Here is a 20,412-nt window from a genome sequence, read left to right as displayed (position 1 = left end):
AACTGACCATAACCTCAGAAAAGTCATCATCCTGACGTCATTGCAACCAGTTTTGCCCTTTGTGTAAGTGCCAGGATTCCAGGAGTCATTTGGCTCTGATGGATTTGATAGGCTGTTTGAATATGTCAAGGAAGTGTGGTGGAGGGGGCGGCTGTTGGGGGTGTGGCTGGGTTGATGGGCCCAGTATTTGGTTGCTCTTCATGTGAAAGCCTCAAGGGCACATCAGGCAAAGGGCCAGTGGACTGCAGACCTAACCCCCCTTTGGATACATTAGAAAAATTACTACTCTGTAAGTTCACACACACATGCACGCACACACACTCTCTTTCTCATGCTTTCATCTGGAGGTGACAACAGAGAGCGGCATAATGGCTCTACCTCCTGGAACGTCAGTGCTGGCTGGCTGGTGACACATGCAGTCCATCACATGCCCACGTCAACAGTGAGTGATGGGAGCTCTGCTCTCAGGGGCCAGACAGAGTCAGGGAGCCTTTCAATCCAGACAGGCAGGCCGGTGGACGACTACATCTGAATAACTTAACTACATTAGAAAACATGGCAGGCCTATTACTGCTAAGGTAAGGTCAAAGTGTTTAAATATGAAAGTACTTATACTGCTGGCACTGTCTTATGCGAGAGGAAAAGGCAATAACATTTAAAAGTTGAAGTGAGTCACAACGGCTGTGTTGCTGTGATGGCGTTACATGACGTCAACTGTCAAATCTGCTTTTAGAGCAGAAGAACTCTCAAAGTGTTCTTTTTCGGCTTGTATCCACTCCAGTTTGATCAAACCGAGTCCCCCAACACATTAAAGACCAGAATAAAACCAAGACAGCAAAGAGGGTTTGATTGCACCTGTATTTAGAATCAAAATATTTTTTATCCCCAGTTAATAAATACACTTATGACCTGTTGTCCAAAAAAGAAAGCCATTTCTGAACATATTTACATCATAAATAAAGTTAGACAAGAGATACTTTACATATTTTTGGGGGTAAGAAAACTGAACATAACAATATTATTTTTCAATTCAAACACATGATGAAGAACCAGAAGTTTAAAGTGATAAACGTTGTTGTCATGCCTTAAGACTTCTACTAACAGGGGAAATTTGGCAAATGGGATGCAAAGATAATGCCAACATTGAAACTAAAGTAACCCTGCCACCAAATGTTATACTTTGACCGTAAACATGACATTTAATAAAATAAAATAAAATCAACATGTTGACAATTAAATATAGAAAAACATTAGCATTTTTATAAAGAACGACTTTCCCCCCCATTTAAGTTTTTGTGATGAAGTTACTCAATGCTTTATCAGGTTTGAGGTCATGGGGTGTATACAATGGAATTGCACATTGTCTACTACCTTGGGAAAAGTTCCTTTCGGTAGGCCTAGTTACTGGTGCGTGACACTATGTTGGGACAAAAACATTGGGTTTATCTTTAACCAAGCTGGAAACTCACTGAAAACTTGAAAAGCCTTTCCACAGCATCTCAGTTCAATGCAGGGGTGGGGGGGATGAAATTGCCCAGAGGGCAAAATTTGGCATGGAATGTCATAATGACGTCAGTTTCTGGTTGTGAACAGTTTTTTGTTGTTGTTGTAGAGATGTCAGATTACAGTTAAAACTGTTTATTTATGATAACATCAAGACATATGGGAAAGATGTCATAATTTGTATGCTATTTCATCAGGTAACCAGATTAAAACCAGTTAAAGATGTATTTTTCTGGTTGGTAAAAAGACATTGAAACAATGTTCTTTTATAATCAGTATACAACCTGACTAAGGCATAACAAAAGATAACATCATTGCAACCATTTTGCTTGCTGTTCTGGGCTCTCTTGGGCTCAGTAAAGTGTGACAGAGAAGACCTGTGTTATAGGGAATATCCTAACCCCTATGTCAGGCGCTAAAATCGGATCAGACCCTATTTTATGAGGAGTAAGTTCGTAAGTCCCACATATACTCCTTCAATGAGACACTATTGGTCTGTCTTTATGTCAGTCATGTACGGTCAGCTCCCATTGGTGATGATCACCGATGTGCCCTTGTGTCCTTGTATCTGGTCGGCCTGCATCCTCATGTGGGGCAGCATGCCGTACTGGGCTCCTCCCAGCCCAGAGTAGCTCCTCAGGCTCTCCGCGTCGTACAGGTGGTCCAGGGAGTAGCCGGTCAGGGTGTAGGCTGCGTGCCTGTCCAGGGGCTGCCTCTCCTGGGCAGGGTAGAGCTGAGGGCTCCCCTGCTGCCCTGGAGGGTTGTGGTGGGGCGAGATGTCTGTCTGACTCTGCAGGTAGTCTTTGGAGACAGACAGGCCCGACCTGGGGATCCCGTCGGAGCTGGGGCTGCTGAGGCGAGACAGAGAGGCCGGGCTGGCCGTGTTCTTGTCATCGTTGTCGTGGGAACCCAAAACCTTTCCGCCATCGTTGCGGTGATGGAGGCGCTCGGAAGTGAGGGTGACGTTGATGCCGTTGGCGACTCCCGGGCCACGACACACCACGCTGGGCATGGCGGTCTGGGGGAGGGGCAGGGAGGAGGGGGTGAAGGAGCAGGGTCTGTGGCTCTTGTTGGAGAGGCCCCCCACAGGGCCCAGGGCATCCAGGGGCCCCTTGTGCAGCTGCAGGCGGCTCTCCTCCTCCTTGATCATCTGCTGCGTGACGCGGATCAATGTCTCCATCTTGCTGGGCTCCTGAGGGCTCGCCTGGAAATGGTCACCGCCAGTGCTGCCGCGGTAACGCTCACCTGAGTCGCAGGTGGAGCCACCGCCCCCTTCCGGTGAGCTGACCACGCTCTCCTCGTCCCAGTGGCCCCTTCCTGTCAGACAAAATGGCACCACAAATCTCCACATTGATGTAATAATACTATGTCCACTTAATAAATAAAAAACTATTTTGAGCCATCCCAAACCCAAGTGTAAATATTGTTATGATTTTCACAGTTCATGATTTTATTGCATATTTATGTAATACCCATGTATGTCATTGCCTATGACTGCCATGTGGCTATTAATACAAACTTGAACTATGACTGGAGTGAAGTATGGCATTTTGTAATATACAGACAGATGTATTTATCCATCTACATGAAATTATATTTGATAATCTGCATAGAACTGATCATGTCTTGTAAATCCCTAATAGACAGTGCATTCCTTGGCAGCAGCACCATTGTTTGAGGACATGAAATGTGAAATAACTTGGATTCAACAGTGGGCAATTATTGCACAACAGCTGGTAACAATCGGCATACTGGCAGGACACGGTGTAAACAACGTCGCATGGACCATAATGTCCACGGTCCATTTCGTAAACAAGCTACCAGGGAAAAGTGAGATTTGTATGACTACGTCCAAAATGGCACCCTATTCCCTATATAGTGCACTACTTTTGACCAAGGCCCTATGGGGCCTATAGTGCACCACGTAGGGAATAGGGTGCCATTTGGGACGCAACCCATATTTCCAGATGGTAGCGGCCATGACCCTAGCGCCTTACCTTGGACCAGGCTGTGATAGGAAGTGAGGTCGTAGCCCTCGCCGTTCTCCAGAGATGACTTGGGCAGGGAGAGGACAGAGCGCGTGGCATCCCACCAGGCCTCCCGTCCAGACTGGGGAGCAGCGCCCAGGAAGTAGCGACCAGCCTGGCAGCTGGCACCACGGTCGCAGGCGGGGGCGTGAGGGTGGGTGGGGGTGTGGGTGTGCGTGAGGTCCTCCTCTGAGAGGGCCAGGCCGTAGCACAGGGAGCCGGAGTCGGGGTAGAGTCTGTAGGCGCAGGCACCGCCCTCCGCTCCCTCCCCTTGGTCCAGCAGCTGAGGGGAGGCGGAGTCTGTCAGGGGGCTACCTCCCCATTGGCTGTCCTGGTCGGACTCGGAATGCTCTGGGTGAAAGGCTGAAAACTAGAGGAAGAGAGAAAATGTTCGGAAAACTAGAACTTGGAATATACAAAGTTTAAACTATATATTAAAGTAGTAAAATATTGTTTTATGCCAACTCAATATTCTGTGACGTTTGGCTCAAAGACACATCATATTGATTACAATACAATACAACACAAGGAGGCTGTGATGTTCATGTAAAATGTGTGACTAAGAGAGCTAAGGGAGAGAGAAACAGACATATGCCCTTCTTATTACTGTGCTAGAGAACAAGTACACCACCGAGATACCAAGTGTCTTACCTGCTGTGGATAGGGGGACACTCTGACTTTGGCCTTGGTGTGTATCATACAGGACTTGGTCCCATTCCTCTCCTCTGTAGTGATCGGAGGGCTGGTGTAGGAGAACGCTGGCTTGCTAGGGGTCATCTGGTCCAAGGAGAGCTGCATTCCCTTATATTCAGTATCTCTACACACACAGACACACAGAAGAGACCGCCATTTTGTAGTGAGCACATTTGAAGAAAGAAGAAACTCCAGCACACTAGTAATCCTGAACGCTCCACAAACTATTTAATGGATCTTTCAACCAATGTTTCAGTCAATAGACCTTCCTCAAGGTTTCACTGAGAGGTATGACTTGACGTGTAGTGAGCACATTTAAAACATCTAATTTCACAGAAGTTATGGCAATATATCATATGACCTATTATAAGTAATTACTCCAATGTGAACACCGCTGTCTGCCAATATTTACTTTTGATAGTGAGTGAGACATAATTCACCAACACCTTCTTTTGAGTATTGATTAATGCATTAATGGGATGACAGTTAGAAATGAAAAGGTTATATAAAATAAACTAGGTTGGGAGATTAGCCCTCCCTTTTTTCACTATGAAAAACACAACAGACACCCTAAGCAAAGTTAATGATTCATTGCTACGGCACAAACATTGGCAGAACACACAAACTCGCACACATGAATTACGACCGTTCCCATAATGTCAAAGTGAAGTGAAAGTGTACCCACACGCACACCACACACACAAACACACACACAAACACACACCGCCCCCTAGATTGAATACATTTCTCCCAACATTGACTATTCATTTTGTCAGCTGTATGTACATATAAGATAATATATCCGCCACCTTTATCATTATAACCCGCTGTCCTTTGCCTGAACTCTATCAGACGTCAATGCCATGAAACAGTTCACGTGTCAAACACTCTGCAAACACCGCCCTGTTCCTAACTTACCGCATCAGCAGTAAGTAACACCAGCCCGTGGCATTTTAAACCCCTGTGCCCTGTCTCTGACCTCAGTCAACCAGTCACTATAATATGTTTCTAAATATGACCCGTTCTTTATGTGTGTGACACTGCAATGGAAAGGCAATATTTGGATAGTCAGTGTTTTGTGCGACATAGTTCCAAATGGGACTCTATTCCCTATATAGTGCATCCATATGGGTTCCCCTACGGGCCCTGGTCAAAAGTAGTTCACTATATAGGGAATTGGGTGCCATTTGGAACACAGATATGGTTATTGGCTCTTGCAGGTACAGTAGCGGTGACCGGTTCTGCATCATATATTTCCACTCTGTGACTTATGCTCGAGTGCTGCTATAGGCTTTTGTGCAAACTCAGCTGTGTTAGCTGGATTCTACCTGGCGGTCGAAGTGAGACTACCTCCCATCTAAAATATGCCAGCGGCTCTCCACCTCCGAATCCTGATTTATTAATGGCATGATGGAAGCTAACGGATTAAAATGCTTAGGTTATGGTGACGGGAGGGCTTAACTGCTCTTTAGTATGTATTGTCAAATTCAGCAGTATTTGAACAGTGCTTAGTGTGTATTTACTGGGGATGTACTGTATCTCACGGAGTAGAATTCAATCAAAACATGTTTACTTCTGATTACAAGCTATACATGTAGTATGAATACACTAGAGAAGCCTGCTTCCATATGGAGTCGCGTTTGTGAGTGTGTTGGAGGTTGAGGTCAATACACAATAGTAAATACACAAGAGTGGACCGGCAGACGGACTAAACACGTACGCACACAGGCACACACACACACACACACACACACAGAGAGATTAAAGAGCTATGTCTGGATCAACCAAACCTAACAAGGAAAATCCAACATGGGCAGCAGCTATGAGATGGCTATTGATTTCCAGTTCACTGCGGTATAGATTTTCTTTCCTCAGACACCAGGTCAATTCTGAAAGTAGGTTTTTACCCCCAATGTTTATCTTACTGTTCTCAAAAGGTCTTATCGCACCTGGGCTCTCTTGACACACATCTACCTGAAAAGAAATTACATTTTCGATATCTGTGTATAGTAAGGGGTAGCAGTACAGATAGGCCATAAAGGGACAGAAGGGAGAATGTGATAGGTACACACAGCCCTACCCACTACCAGTTTAGCTGGGGTCATTAACTAAGTTTGTTGGTATTTCACTAATACCATGGTCCATGAGAAGGTCATGTTTTGTATGTAGAGTTGTTTTATGTTTATGTATGTCATTGTTTGTTGCTTCTGCTCGGACAATGCCATCCTAATTGCCTCTAGGGGATTAATAAAGTAAAATTGAATTGAATTAATTATTATTATTAATCATCATCATCATCATCATAATAGTAATAGTCAAATTGAATTGAATTGAATTAATCATCATCATCGTCGTCATAGTAATAGTCAAATTGAATTGAATTAATAATTATAATTATAATTCATCATCATCATCATCATCCTCATAATAATAATAGTAATAGATGTATTTTATATAGCACCTTTCATTAAGTTCAGAATCTCAAAGTCGCTTTTAAAAAATGTAGTTCTTGGGTGGTGGTTTTCCCCAGCTTCAGATCATGATGCGGTTCAGAAAGAGACTAGCTTGAATTCAATTGAATTGAATGATTCTCACGTAAGGACGTAGTTGACGCTGACGATGCAGTGGGGTCTGGAGGAGCGGCTGTTGTGGACGATGGTGGCGTAGCTCTGCACCCACACCCAGCCTCCCTGTTTGGCTAGGAAACGGTAGTACTTAGTGGTCACCTGGCCCTTCACCAGCACTGTCAGGATCAAAGGAGTGGAGTGGAGTGAAGTGGAGTGGAGAGGAGAGGAGAGGAGAGGAGAGGAGAGGAGAGGAGAGGAGAGGAGAGGAGAGGAGAGGAGAGGAGAGGAGAGGAGAGGAGAGGAGAGGAGAGGAGAGGAGAGGAGAGGAGAGGAGACATCTTAGTTTGGATTGTTTTGACCTATAATGGGTTATTCTAAAGCAGCACACACACAATCACAATGGTAGGCAGAACGCGGTAGGGGGCGTTCCATTGATTGCTGTTGTGGCGGTGGGTTATAGGGACCACCTGCTGTGTGCCAACGAGCGGTGGCTGTTTTAGCTGATTCAACATGAAGAACCATCTGAACATTTACAGAAGACGTCGGCTATTCTGGTCTGAGGCACTTGGTGTTTGTTTGTGTGTGTAGAGTTCAATGTCTGGTGCCAAGACATTCTGTGTTTTATCACATTTACTATCTTGTGTATTTTTTTGTTTTATCCTTTGTTCCCTCATTGAAATCTTTGTGATAAAATGTATGTATTTCAGAAATTTATTTGACTACTAAAGTACAGTGAAGTAGGCTAAAATACAGTAAAGTAGCCTAAAGTACAGTAAAGTAGCCTAAAGTACAGTAAAGTAGCCTAAAGTACAGTAAAGTAGCCTAAAGTACAGTAAAGTAGCCTAAAGTACAGTAAAGTAGCCTAAAGTACAGTAAAGTAGCCTAAAGTACAATAAGGTCAAAGGTAGAGTCTGACGAGGCAGGGCCAAACCTACTGTAACTAACTTACACAAGTGGTGAGCACAGCGTAGGTGGAAGGTGTCACAGCTATGGACGTGGTGGTACAGGGTCTTCTCAATGAGGTCCTGGGGTTCGTAACCTGTCAGCTCTGCCACCCTAGGGGGGAGGGAGGGAGGGAGGGAGGGAGGGAGGGAGGGAGGGAGGGAGAGAGGAGGGCAAAGTGACTCAGCAAAAAAAAAACTCTCTCTCTTTTAGTCATGGCAGAAGTCAGTGCCATAACATTGCTTTATTTTTCCTGAGACTGTCATGTATTGAAGTTCACACTGTTCTCCTTCTACATATCAATATATGCACTGTTCTCCCTCCATGTATTGAAGTTCACACTGTTCTCCTTCCACACATCAAGATATGCACTGTTCTCCCTCCATATATCAATATATGCACTGGTCTCCCTCCACATATCAATATATGCACTGTTCTCCCGCCATGTATCAATATATGCTTAGCATTCTATTTGATCCAAACTTGTTTTCATGCTAAGGAACAGAACATTCTCTAAAGTGGACCCCAGTTGCTTGAGGTCCAGCGCTCCATTTTAAGACAATAAAACATTTCAGTTTTTAGATTCAATAAGACATTATAACACAAATCATAATGCAATATATTGTGGCATTTCATGTTAGTGAATTTGATACTGTTTTTATACCATTAAGTTGTGGACTTAATACTCATTTAACATCTGTCAGAGCACTAGCGGTAAAAAAGACAAAAGACAAAAAAACTTCAGCCTGTTTATGCAATGGCTGGCTCATCAAAACACCCGATGTAGGCCTATGTTATTCAACTATTCTCCTTCATATCTATCATAGGCTTCAACCCATGCTGTATTTGTATGTTTTGCTGTAGGCCTACCTCGAGTCAAGGAAGATCAGTTTCATGTCGAGGCTGGCTCTGAACATGAACATGTTGCTGTGCAGCTTAATCTCCGTCACAGCGCTGGGAGGCAAAGAGTGTCCCACCGCCACAAGGCCCACGTTCTGGTAGCAGCCGTCGAAAGGCGACATGTCCAGGCTGTACTGACGGATCTTCAGGTAACCGCTGCAGTGAATCACCTGGTGTGGTTGAGAGGGAAATTAGACAACCCTTGCTACTCATAACATTTTTGTATAATTTTTTTACGCTGTCTTTTTAATTGCATGCTTTTATGCTTTAATACTGTAAATATTTCAACATTTCCATAACCTATGCGTAGGCCTAGCGTTATGCGTAATAACGCGCAAATCAATTTGGCGTCAATTTTCTATTAAAACAATAGCATTTTTATGCAACATCAATATCATTTTCCAGACAACAATGTATAGGCCTACTTCCATATATTAATCGTCTACCTTATATCCACCGCTGGTGAGGCCGGCGTTTCTCTTCGCCAGCACGCATTTCATCCTCAAGAAGAAAGAGCGCTCCATCTCGTATTCTGGAAGAGAAGACAGGAAATATAGTAGTATATTTATCCAACGTACAAAAATTCAATCGATATGTGGTTTCATTCTCTCCGAATTGGGCCTACTATATTTATATAGGCCTAGCCTACCTTGGACGAAATGCGAGTGGTACGGCTGATGTGGTGTCAGGACTGCAGTCATTTCGTCGTGGTCAGCTGGGTGAACATATTCGTAAATACTGTTCCCGGTCAGCTCTACCTGTTAAGAATTACCTCGGTAATTAAATGGTATTAATCGCTCAAACAATTCAAACATGATTCCATATTATCTCACACGAATAACGTTTTTAACATGCCTATCGCGCGCTCTTACGGCTTATGGTATAGGCTAAAACACTAGCCTAAAAGACTCCACTCACTAAAACTTGAAAAACCCAAAACACTAAATAAATGGTGATGAATGCGACCAGGTGCAGACCTGAGAGAGTCCCAAATGGACTGATGCTGTCTCGGAGATGTACATGATCTTTCCATCTGGCGCCACAACAAAGATGAAGCCATCCAGTGTCTGGAGAAAAAATGCATGAATTAATGCACAGATCAACGGAATATTAATTCAAAAGCACTCACCGCATTTTATTTCAAATACCAAATATAGTATAACATGGCTAGGTAGGCCTATAAAGTTTAAGAATTATTATTTTCATTTTTAGTAATATCATATTTTACATAATTTTCTGTGATTTTCCAAAATTCTATTAGTAGCCTAAGCTTTCTAAATTTCCTGCAGTATGTGGGGTCCCACCTATCAAATAAACTCAAATGTAACATGTCTACATCTTAAGAATTCTTATTTTCATTTTTAGTAATATAATATTTGACATAATTTTCTGTGATTTTCTAAAATTATATTAGTAGCCTAAGATTTCTACATTACCTGCAGTATGTGTGGTCCCGCCTATCAAATCAACTCAAATGTAACATGTCTACATCTTAAGAATTATTATTTTAATTATTCGTAGGCTATTTAAATAATTATATTTTGCAGTGATTGTGCCAATAAATTAACAGGCTAAGCTTTCCAAATTACCTGGAGAAGGTGGGATCCCAGCTCACGTCCTACATTGTCCAAAGATCTCGTTCGACTCGTGTGACCCCAAGCCTCACCCAAACCTGAAACAAAGCGCCACGCCAACAAAGCGTTTTTTTTAGGTAAACCGTAGTCGTGCAATAATACACATAACCCATGTGAAAATGCATCTTTATTACGGCTTTTATTGTGGCTGTTTGCTCTATATATTCAATATTATTATTAATAATAATAATACATAGCTATTTGTGTCAAAAAAGGTTAAAAGTAAGATGAAGAAAATGCGGCAAAAATGGATCGAAATTAAGCAAATAGCCTAATATCAAAACTACAAATCCATTGAACATGACAACCTCGAGGGAACCAATATAACTCGAAGCGGCTCTTCTATAGAAAAAAACTGCTAATCATAGCCTACAAAATCAATCAGGGTCTGACTAAAAACTCGAATATTCCACCACCATTTCACATTTCAATATTGTCCAAACGATTAATTTGCGTTTACATAGCTCAACAAAAATACACCAAATATTTGGTCAACATTTGAAATAGCTTCTTGCACTGTTCATCTCCATATTTGTTTAGTAGTCAAATGATTTTACGCTCTGCAAGCATGCAAAGTAGCCTCATCCTCTGACAACAACATGCAGCGTTGGTTTACATTGAGCTTGACGCAGTCATGCATAGTAGACTAATGGACAAGGAGAGTATAACCTATCATATGTATTTCCTTTTTATATTACACAATATATATTTGATATTTTCGCAATTACAATACTTTTTGCAAGAACTTCTCTTTTTAGAATTTGGCAATTTACTGTTAATTTCAGTTCCATACATGACCAATCGAAAGTAGGCATGCTGCGTAGACACATATTCGAAAATGCACATTGACAATGACTGCAAACATCAATGGTAAATCGATTGTGATTAATTCCATGTTATCAACTTTTGAAACATTGACATGTAATATTAATATTGTATGCTTATGTTTTCACATAAATCTACATAGGATTATATAAGATATTGTATGTTGTTGTGTAGGACTGTCTGGCTGTCTTTCCTGAGAGACGGGGCGGCAGGTAGCTTAGTGGGTAAGAGCGTTGTGCCAGTGACCGAAAGGTCGCTGGTTCTAATCCCCGAGCCGACTAGGTGAAAAATCTGTCGATGTGCCCTTGAGCAAGGCACTTAACCCTAATTGCTCCTGTAAGTCGCTCTGGATAAGAGCGTCTGCTAAATGACAAAAAAAAAAAAAAAAAAGACGCGCGCCATATTCAACTAGCAGCTGCAATCATGGCTCGAGCTGTACTTTGCTCACACTTCAACTCACCTACCACTGGGGTCACAGTAAGTGCAGTTTAAACTAATTTGTCTGATGTATTCAAGAAGCGAAGCCGGATTCAATGAGCATCATCAGGTCTACATGTCTTGTACTATAATAGGCAAAGAATATATGCACCCGGCGTTTGAAGTTCGGACGTCAAGTGCCCCAAGCAAATAGCCTATAGGCGATGTGAGCAGAGAAACTTAACATCTCTCGTCTCTGCTCTATGGTATTTTTCAGATGTTTACTAGGTTTCAGACAGGCTGTGCTTGGACTGTTTTTCCAGTTACAATAGCCTAACCCATTACAAATTGTTAACACATTTGCCCAACAGTGGCTGCAAGTAGGCCTACACAAACAGGCCATTGCCTCTGTTGACTATTGACTATTAGTTTGAGCCGACAACGGTTTAGGGCTCTCTTTTGTTTTAGACGAATGTTAGACTTTTTTATTAAGGCATATTGTATTTTTTCATAATGGACGCCTAGTGTCAATACCAAAACATCTTGATTTCAATGCAGGCATTTTTAAAACGCCTATAGCCCATTGATGCAAATCCTAGTGCGAAATAATTTTTCCAAGCAATTGATAACTTCGATCAAACTGCAGAAAAAAATATTTTCGTAATGGTGATCAAATATAGTCACAAATGGCGATCAAATAGGCTATAGGCTAAATTCGGCCATTTCAATGGCATGTGTCTGATATAGATGATATGCACAATAATTGATTATGATTTGCACAATTAGGCCTACTTGGGCACAATCAAAATGTAACCTATTATTGATTATTCTAATGAGCAAGAATCAGTGATTTATACAACATAACGGCTGATGTAGCCTATAGGTTAATGCAAACACAAACGTTCATATTGTTTACAATAGCCCAGAGAAAGCATTCCAAATTATGGCGTTTGTTTTTGTATCAGTAGCCTAGGCTATATGTCATAAAATGTATTGGCATTATAAAAAGTGCTATTCACAAGTTAAACTGCTGGCATAGTTAACAATTTTTAAAAAATCAGTCATATCTGCTACTGTTTATCATCACGTCTAAGTAGCCTACCTTGTGATTTCTTGCAACGTGCACCTGTGATTGTTTACGTGAAGTGAAAACATTTCCATGTGTCCGTTCAGTTTTGGTGAGCTACCATAACACTGTCATAACAGCTGTCACATCATGATATGGCTGACGCAATAGGCCTAAGCTATAGCCCTACTTATTGAAAAATCGTAATTCCTTGCATTTGTCATGAGTTTACCTAAACCCAAAAGTGAGAAACGTTATGGTTAAGATCAAACCTGCAGTGTAGGCCTAAATAGCCAATAGATCCACGTGTAGCCTATAGGCTACGTGTAAAAATATTATTTACCACACCCTATATCTTTAGCAATTTTCCAGAATTCATATATTCCCTTCTTTATCCGGAAAAAGCAAAAGCGGCATGAGTGGATTAATTACACCAGCTCAATCACAGGGCTCTGTTTCGCGCCTGAGGTCGGCTAGTGGCACGCTGGGCGTTTTATATAATTGATGCGGCTTGTTCTCAGTCACGCAGTAAAGCAGCCTGTTGAAACCGGGGGAAGATTGTGGCTAATCGCCTTCCTTACATACGCCTTTCGATCCCCTGACCCTGAAAATGGCATAAATGTATGCGCGCCGAGACAGGGATGCACGATGATCATCCGCTCGCGTCCGCACACCGCACACACACGCACGTATGAAATTACACTCTAGCCCATACTATAGCGGTATTGTAGCAATAACTATAGCTCAAAAGACAAGGGACAGGCTAATAAGATAACAACATCAGCAATGACTGCAACAGTCAATTAAGGCAGCAGCTACCAGGTGTCATAGCAATAGAATTATGGTATTATCATCACACAATTTTATTATCAGCTGTAATAGGCTATACCGCTATGTTAATGTACATAGGCCTATGCATAGTAAACATATTAGGCTATACAATTAGAATACCTTAATATGTAGGCCAATGCAGGTGAATAAATGAAAACAAAACAAAACATCCAGATAAGAGAAAGGCTACAGATAAATACAAATACATATAGGCCTATAGCCTAGCCTATGAATGGCACATTGCATATAAAAGAAGTGTGAATTGTTGAATCTGAAGATATACATACCCTGAGGAAAGACAATTCGCATCTTCAGATAACTTGTTGTCAGTCGTATTATAGACGCTTTGTCCAGCTGCGACGTAATAGCCGAGGGTAAAGGCAACATTTTGGCCAGTTCATAAAATTCGCTGTTCTCCTTTTCCCGTCTAGTCCTTGCGGCAGTTTTGGATTTCTCCTTCATTGTGTGTTCTCTCTCTCGCCCTCCTTTTGTTAAATGTTAGGCTATATCATTCCTTTACTCACATATCGGTCCATCAAAAAACGATTACAGATTTCCGTTTTGTTTATTTGTCATGGTTTTGGCTTTTATTTTTCAACTAAAACATGCGACACTTCTCAGTTACAAACTGAATCCAATGCACTTCAGAAAATTCCCGAATTCCTTCACCGAACCAAGCGCCGAATGGATAATTTGATATCCCGTGTTAGTCTTTTGTAAATGGAGAATTTCTTGAACGCACACGCCATTAATTCTCACTTAGAATGGGAAGGGGCCTGTCCACGGTGTAAACTGCCAAGACTGGCATTCCTCCATGCCCTGAAAAACAAAGGGCATAACACACGCCATAATATCATTATAGGCCTACCAATATCTTGTTAATCAACAAGTAAAAATACATTTTCATCCCTAAACGCATACCTTTAGTTTCAAACAAAAACGTGTAGGCTATCATGGTCAAATTAATATATGGATTTAATTATGCGTCATGCATGTGACAATGTGGCTTTATTATGGCTTTAATGTGGTTGTTTGCTCATACACTGTAAAAAGTAACTGACTAACTCATTACATAAATTGAGTTGTGGCTACTCAATCATCTCCAATGGTCAGTAGAACTCAAATCATTAAAGTGGTACTAACTCAGAGGGCAATAAGATCTCTTATCACTTAATAATGTTTTGAGTACTGTTAACAAAAAGGTGGTTATTGAGTAAATATAACTTTATTTATTTGTGTTCTGCTAATCTAAAATTGAGTTTTTACAAGTTATGATTACTTAATATTTTAAAGTATATCTAACATGTATTAAATAAGTTGTTACTTGATTCTATTATGTTTTACGTCTTTACTTAACATAATAAAGTAGTAGTCATACACTTGATTTATATGTGTTGTGCTGATATAGAATGATTAAGTTATGAATACTTAATAGTGCCACATGGCTCTATTATTGTGGGTAATTCAACATTTTTAGACTTTATGAACTTTATTGATCAAAACAGTCAGGCAAATTTACGTTCAATAATGAGACAATCCATTCCCACCATCAACAAGGTAATGTGCACCACTCTTAATGACAGAGGCTAATGCAGCATTCTGTTCCCACGGGGGGCCAGTATGAAAAAGTATGAAAATGTATGTACTCACTAACTGTAAGTCGCTCTGGATAAGAGCGTCTGCTAAATGACTAAAATGTACAATATGTAATGCTTACAGCTCTACCTCCAGTTATAGAGGAGTGAGCACTGTGCTCAACAATGCCTTATGAGGTGGGTTAAAATGACAAATTGTCAAATATATAAAACAATGTTAAACATTAAGACACGACCACTGATATGACTAATCAGAACTACTTACTACTTACACTTGGGGGGTAAATGGAATGAAGGTTAAACATTTAAGTAGAAGGGACCCTTAATTTTTCTGTTCACTACAACAAATATTAATTTTCAAGTAACTTCAATCATCTTAGTTAGAAAACATAATGCAATTTAGTGTCAAAAAGTTAATAAAACCCAAAACCGTTAAGTATTTACAACTTAAAAAGATAACTATATGGGTGCTGATGTCACTGTATTACTTTAAGCACCGACATACTTTGAGTTGGGTTACTCGAATGGTTGTAGGCAACGGGTTCCCACCCAAAAAAATTGTTAGCTGAACTAATTTGCCTACTTTTTACAGTCTATAGTTTAATAATAATAATATAATAACACATACAAATAATAATCATAATAATAATAGCCTAATAATAACAATAATCGATAACAAATAATCGATCATAATAAACCATAAACAAACGAATGATAATACTACTACAATGACCAAGCCTATAGCATGTGGATATATATAGCCTAAATTTCGTCGATTTTTTCTACTTACCTCAGAGAATGAAAAGATCTCATAACCTTCACTACGCTCGCGATGCCCGCAGGGGATTTCACCTGTCCTGAACCGAGTTCACCACTCGAGCCAGTTAGTTTAGTCCCAGCTCCTATCGGAATTCCACCTGGAAAGGCGCGCAGACCCCTCACTGCATACACTTCTCTAAATTAGGGACGCGAGAGGAGTGGAATTCGTGTCCAGACCTCGTCTCCAAACTATCTCAATCTCGCTCTCGAGCTGCTCAGGACCAGCCCACTGCCACTGGCGTTCTTATTGGGTAGCAAGACATCGAGGCCGACTTTCTTATTGGACATTCTTGAAAGAAACACACACGGGACCGTAGAGAAAGTAGGTTTTGTGTGAAACGCTCACCTCTGACCCAGACAGAGCTCAACCTGGAGGAAACTGTGGACGAACGTCACTGTTTTGTCTGGCGATAGATGTAGAATATGCACTCATCATACAGCTAAACATAATGGACTAGCCATGGGGGAATGAGTCAACACCGTAGACTACATCTAGTCGGGTTTACATCGCTAAATCAACCATGAGCCATTCTGAACCGCACCAATGCACATATAGGCAGGCTTGCAGTCTTTTTTTTTTAGAGTGTACTGCCTGCTTCGTTCGAGATCTGGTTGTAATTACTCGAATAAATCAATTTCTCTCCTTTCCTCACATATTGCTTTTTTTATCCAGCTGTGCCATGCCCAACGAGTTTAATATAATATATCAATAATACGCCTATAACCAAGACATTACTGACGCTATATTTTTTACAATTGCTTTGGCTACCACTAACATTTTCTGTTGTCGAAAATAGGATTTGTTTACTTTGATTATAAGCCTAGTAGGCTACCCTATGCATGGAGCGATATAGTGCCAATCGTTGTTGCATGTTTTATCTGAAGTTATTACTTAGCTTAGTTTATTACACAAATTTAAGAGTATTAATTTACTTGAATTAAATCATATGGGCATAAATTAACGTTTTTATTACTCGTTCAAAAGTTATATTTCAATAGGCCTATAGGCTATTTTTGTTGCAGACCTAAAATCCCATTTGAAACGTTGTGTTACATGGTCCCTATATTGGCCACATGTGTATGCTGTTGTAGTTTTACAATGGAGCCTACAGTTAGCATATTATTGGTTAATACATTCATATTTATGTATATTATTTCGTTAATTTAGGACTCTATATCAGTGATGTCGGATTTTAATAACATTTAAAAACCTGACTGTCACCGCAATTATTATTTTCATTTGGATCACATAGCATCAGTGTGTTCACTTATTGCGAAACGTGATAGCTTTTTATTATACTATGCAATCAATGTCTTGGTCTTGAAATAGGCTACAGCTCTGGACTTCTGCTGTAACAGCAGTCCACATGTTCAGTATTACAAGCAATAATAGCCTATGACTGTTATTGTTGTCATGCAGCTACCTTAAGATGAATGTACTTGTATCCAGTCGCTCTGGATAAAAGGGTCTGCTAAATCACTTAAATGTGATAATAGGAATGTCGAGTTAGTATAGTTTTTTGCTTATAATCAAGATAGTGGCAATTGAGAAAACATAACAGCAAATTATTCTGAACACATTATTCTTTAGTCATATTATTTAGGCTAGTATTGAAGGTGAGTCCCCGTACTCACATAGGCAGGAGCTGCTTTCAGGAACTCAATGGTGTCGCAGATTAGACTGGGTTTGGTTTACAGGAGTATTTATGGTTCTGCGCCCAGATATCTAACTGATTACTTTCCCCGTGTTAGGGATGCACACAATCACAGCACCGGATCAGGTGTTGCTAATGTGTGCTTATACAGGTTCAGGAGTAATGCTGGGAAAGGTACTTTCTCGTATACTGGAGCCTCAGAGTGGAATGAGTTGCCTCTTCCCATAAAAACGACGTCCTCTCTGGGCAGCTTTAAAAATACAGTAAAAAAACTGTTTGATGTCTTCTGTGCCCAAATGAATGACCCCTATGATGTAACTGCAATGATGAGATAGATGTTCTTCTTCTTTGTTTTTTGTTTTATTATCTCGTTGTCATACTGTGTTCAACCGTGTTGGATCTTGCCTAGCCATCTTGTCTCAAGAGGACCACAATGGAAATACGTCCCAGACTTTATTGTGTGTTATCCTCGATGATTTTCCTCATGTGCATGTATGGCTTTTTCAAGTTTTATGTGTGCTTGTTTTTTTTAAATGGTCGAATTAATAAACTAAACTAAACTCAAATTCATGCTCTCTCTCTCGCTCTCTCTCTCGCTCTTGCTCTCTCTCTCGCTCAAACACACACACACACACACATTTGAGGTCCAAATTAATTCTGACCGCCTATTTCTTTCTATCTTATCCTCATCCTGGATTGACATGTCTCTTGGCTTTGGTTACGGGTGTCCAGTTGTTAATGCAAAATCCACCTGCGGCGCCTGATGCATAGAAAATCATCCCAGGTGCACGTTGCACAAGAAACAGCCAAATGACGCAGATAACCTTCCGATAAAATAAGAAATGTGCTGCGGATTAAATGGCTTAAGTGGAGAATAAAATAATTGAACATAGGCCATACTCCACGTCTTCAAGCCCATTTGACAGACGAAATATCGATAGAGGAAACACCATATATGTTATGGAGCAGGTCTAGGCCTATTGTTTTGCCGATTAGCAATTCATTTCACCAGCTATGTTTTACCAAATACTTTGGTGACACTTTACATTAGGTCCACATGGTATAATGCATTATGCAACAACACATCATATGATTAATCTATAATGCATTTTGAGACGTGTAGCCTAATAGTGTTATCTCTGTAGCTCAGCTGGTAGAGCACGGCGCTTGTAACGCCAAGGTAGTGGGTTCGATCCCCGGGACCACCCATACACAAAAATGTATGCACGCATGACTGTAAGTCGCTTTGGATAAAAGCGTCTGCTAAATGGCCTATTATATTATTATCATTTTAGTAGCTTTTAGCCAAATGTGTTGACAAGTTGAAATTGTCAAAAATAATTGTATAACCCATATTCTCTGGGCGGATGCAGGTGACCTGCTATTTATATAAAACATATTGGCACTCAATTAGGCTACAGCAAGTCGATTTTATAATTTATTCTACTTCCTATACACCACAAAATCAACTAGGCATACTATAGGCCTATATAGCCTACATCAGAAAGAAACGACTGTGCACAACAGGCCAACATTTAAGACATATCAATATATACCATATATATTTAAATAATTATATATTTAAACGTGTAGCCCTACATAATACTGCAACAAATATTCCCACTGGGACAATAAAGTCAGTAAAGTATAATTTGATTCAGTATAATAACCTCTGATTAGGTTTTTATTGTGGAACTGTTAGATATTACTTGCTAGATATTGCTGCACTGTCGGAACTAGAAGCACAAGCATTTCGCTACACTCGCAATAACATCTGCTAACCATGTGTATGTGACCAATACATTTGATTTGATTTGATTTGATATACTCCACTGGTTTTACCTGCAGAGGCTGAAACTATTCCGAGGCTAGAGCTGTATTTTGGTAATTGTGTTTTCACCCTACTGACCTGTAGACATAGTCCGTCTGCGTTATATGACCTACAGTGAATATCGAATAATCGTTTTACAGTAAATAGCCTATAAAATATCAGTAAACACAAATGACAGATTAGTTAATCTGATTTGGAGAATAAAAATGCCGGGCTCAAGAGCTATTTTCCTATTGAAGCTTCAGTGACCTACATCCATGGGCACAGACGTCAATTCAAGGTCTATTCCACGTTGGCTCAACGTAATTTCATTGAAACGACGTGGAAATAACGTTGATTGAACCAGTGTGTGCCCAGTGGGTTGTGCTCTCTCACATTGCACATTTCTTACCACTTTATTTTTTGACCATGTGAATTGACGCGTAGCCTAATAAGGACATCGACCCCCACTCTCTATAGTAAGCAGTTCCAAAACACACCAGGTTTCAAGAGACAGTGAACAACACAAAAAAGGTCAACAGACAGAGACAGAGTAAGAAACAGAGAGACATAGTATGAAACACGGAGAAAGCTGCGCGTCAGCCATTGAAATAGCAAAATAGCCCGGTATCAGTCAGACATATTTATCCGAGGATTAATCTCCGTTGTGTGAATCAGATGAGAACGCCACGGTGCATGCACTTATTTAATTAGCGGCCGGCGCTCCGGGAGGCTGGTTCAGCCGGCGCGGTGATGGGGGCGCGGACGAACGGCCCGGTTGCGAGCCAGCCCCTCTCATTACGCACACAATTACCACTTAAATTGCTGCTGCATCCTGCGATAATTGGGGATTCTGGAGATGCCCAAGAGCAGCTCTCCACCCCACTGCAGCAACAGATTGTGTGTGTGCGCGTGTGTGTGTGTGTGCGTGCGTGTGTGTGTGTGAGAGAGTGGGAGAGAGAGAGAGAGAGAGAGAGAGAGAGAGAGAGACCTTTCATTGGGATTTAGCACCCCATGGAAAAATAAATGAACTATTTTTTCCCCAGCAAGAATTCTGAATGAGAGATCATTAGACAAATTCAATACATTTCCTTAATTCAACCCTATAACTTTAGATAGCTACTTATA

General features: G+C 40.9%; 1 protein-coding gene across 1 annotated transcript; it reads right to left on the bottom strand.

Annotated features, from left to right (window-relative positions):
• Positions 1 to 860: 860 nt before the first annotated feature.
• Positions 861 to 16,049, bottom strand: LOC121552797 (single-minded homolog 1-A-like). Its single transcript, XM_041865837.2, has 12 exons — positions 15,791 to 16,049; positions 13,693 to 14,224; positions 10,222 to 10,304; positions 9,610 to 9,699; positions 9,282 to 9,390; positions 9,079 to 9,164; positions 8,603 to 8,802; positions 7,740 to 7,846; positions 6,819 to 6,966; positions 4,182 to 4,347; positions 3,501 to 3,900; positions 861 to 2,820 (listed from the first exon to the last, which is right to left on the bottom strand). The coding sequence occupies exons 2-12, from the start codon at positions 13,865 to 13,867 to the stop codon at positions 2,024 to 2,026; spliced, it is 2,361 nt and encodes a 786-aa protein (XP_041721771.1). The 5' UTR covers positions 13,868 to 14,224; positions 15,791 to 16,049; the 3' UTR covers positions 861 to 2,023.
• Between the last annotated feature and the right edge of the window lie 4,363 nt (positions 16,050 to 20,412).

This window comes from Coregonus clupeaformis, chromosome 36 (genome assembly GCF_020615455.1).
Source record: "Coregonus clupeaformis isolate EN_2021a chromosome 36, ASM2061545v1, whole genome shotgun sequence".
NCBI lineage: Eukaryota > Metazoa > Chordata > Actinopteri > Salmoniformes > Salmonidae > Coregonus > Coregonus clupeaformis.
Note: the sequence above shows the minus strand (reverse complement) of the source record. Positions and strands in the feature narration are given on the sequence as shown.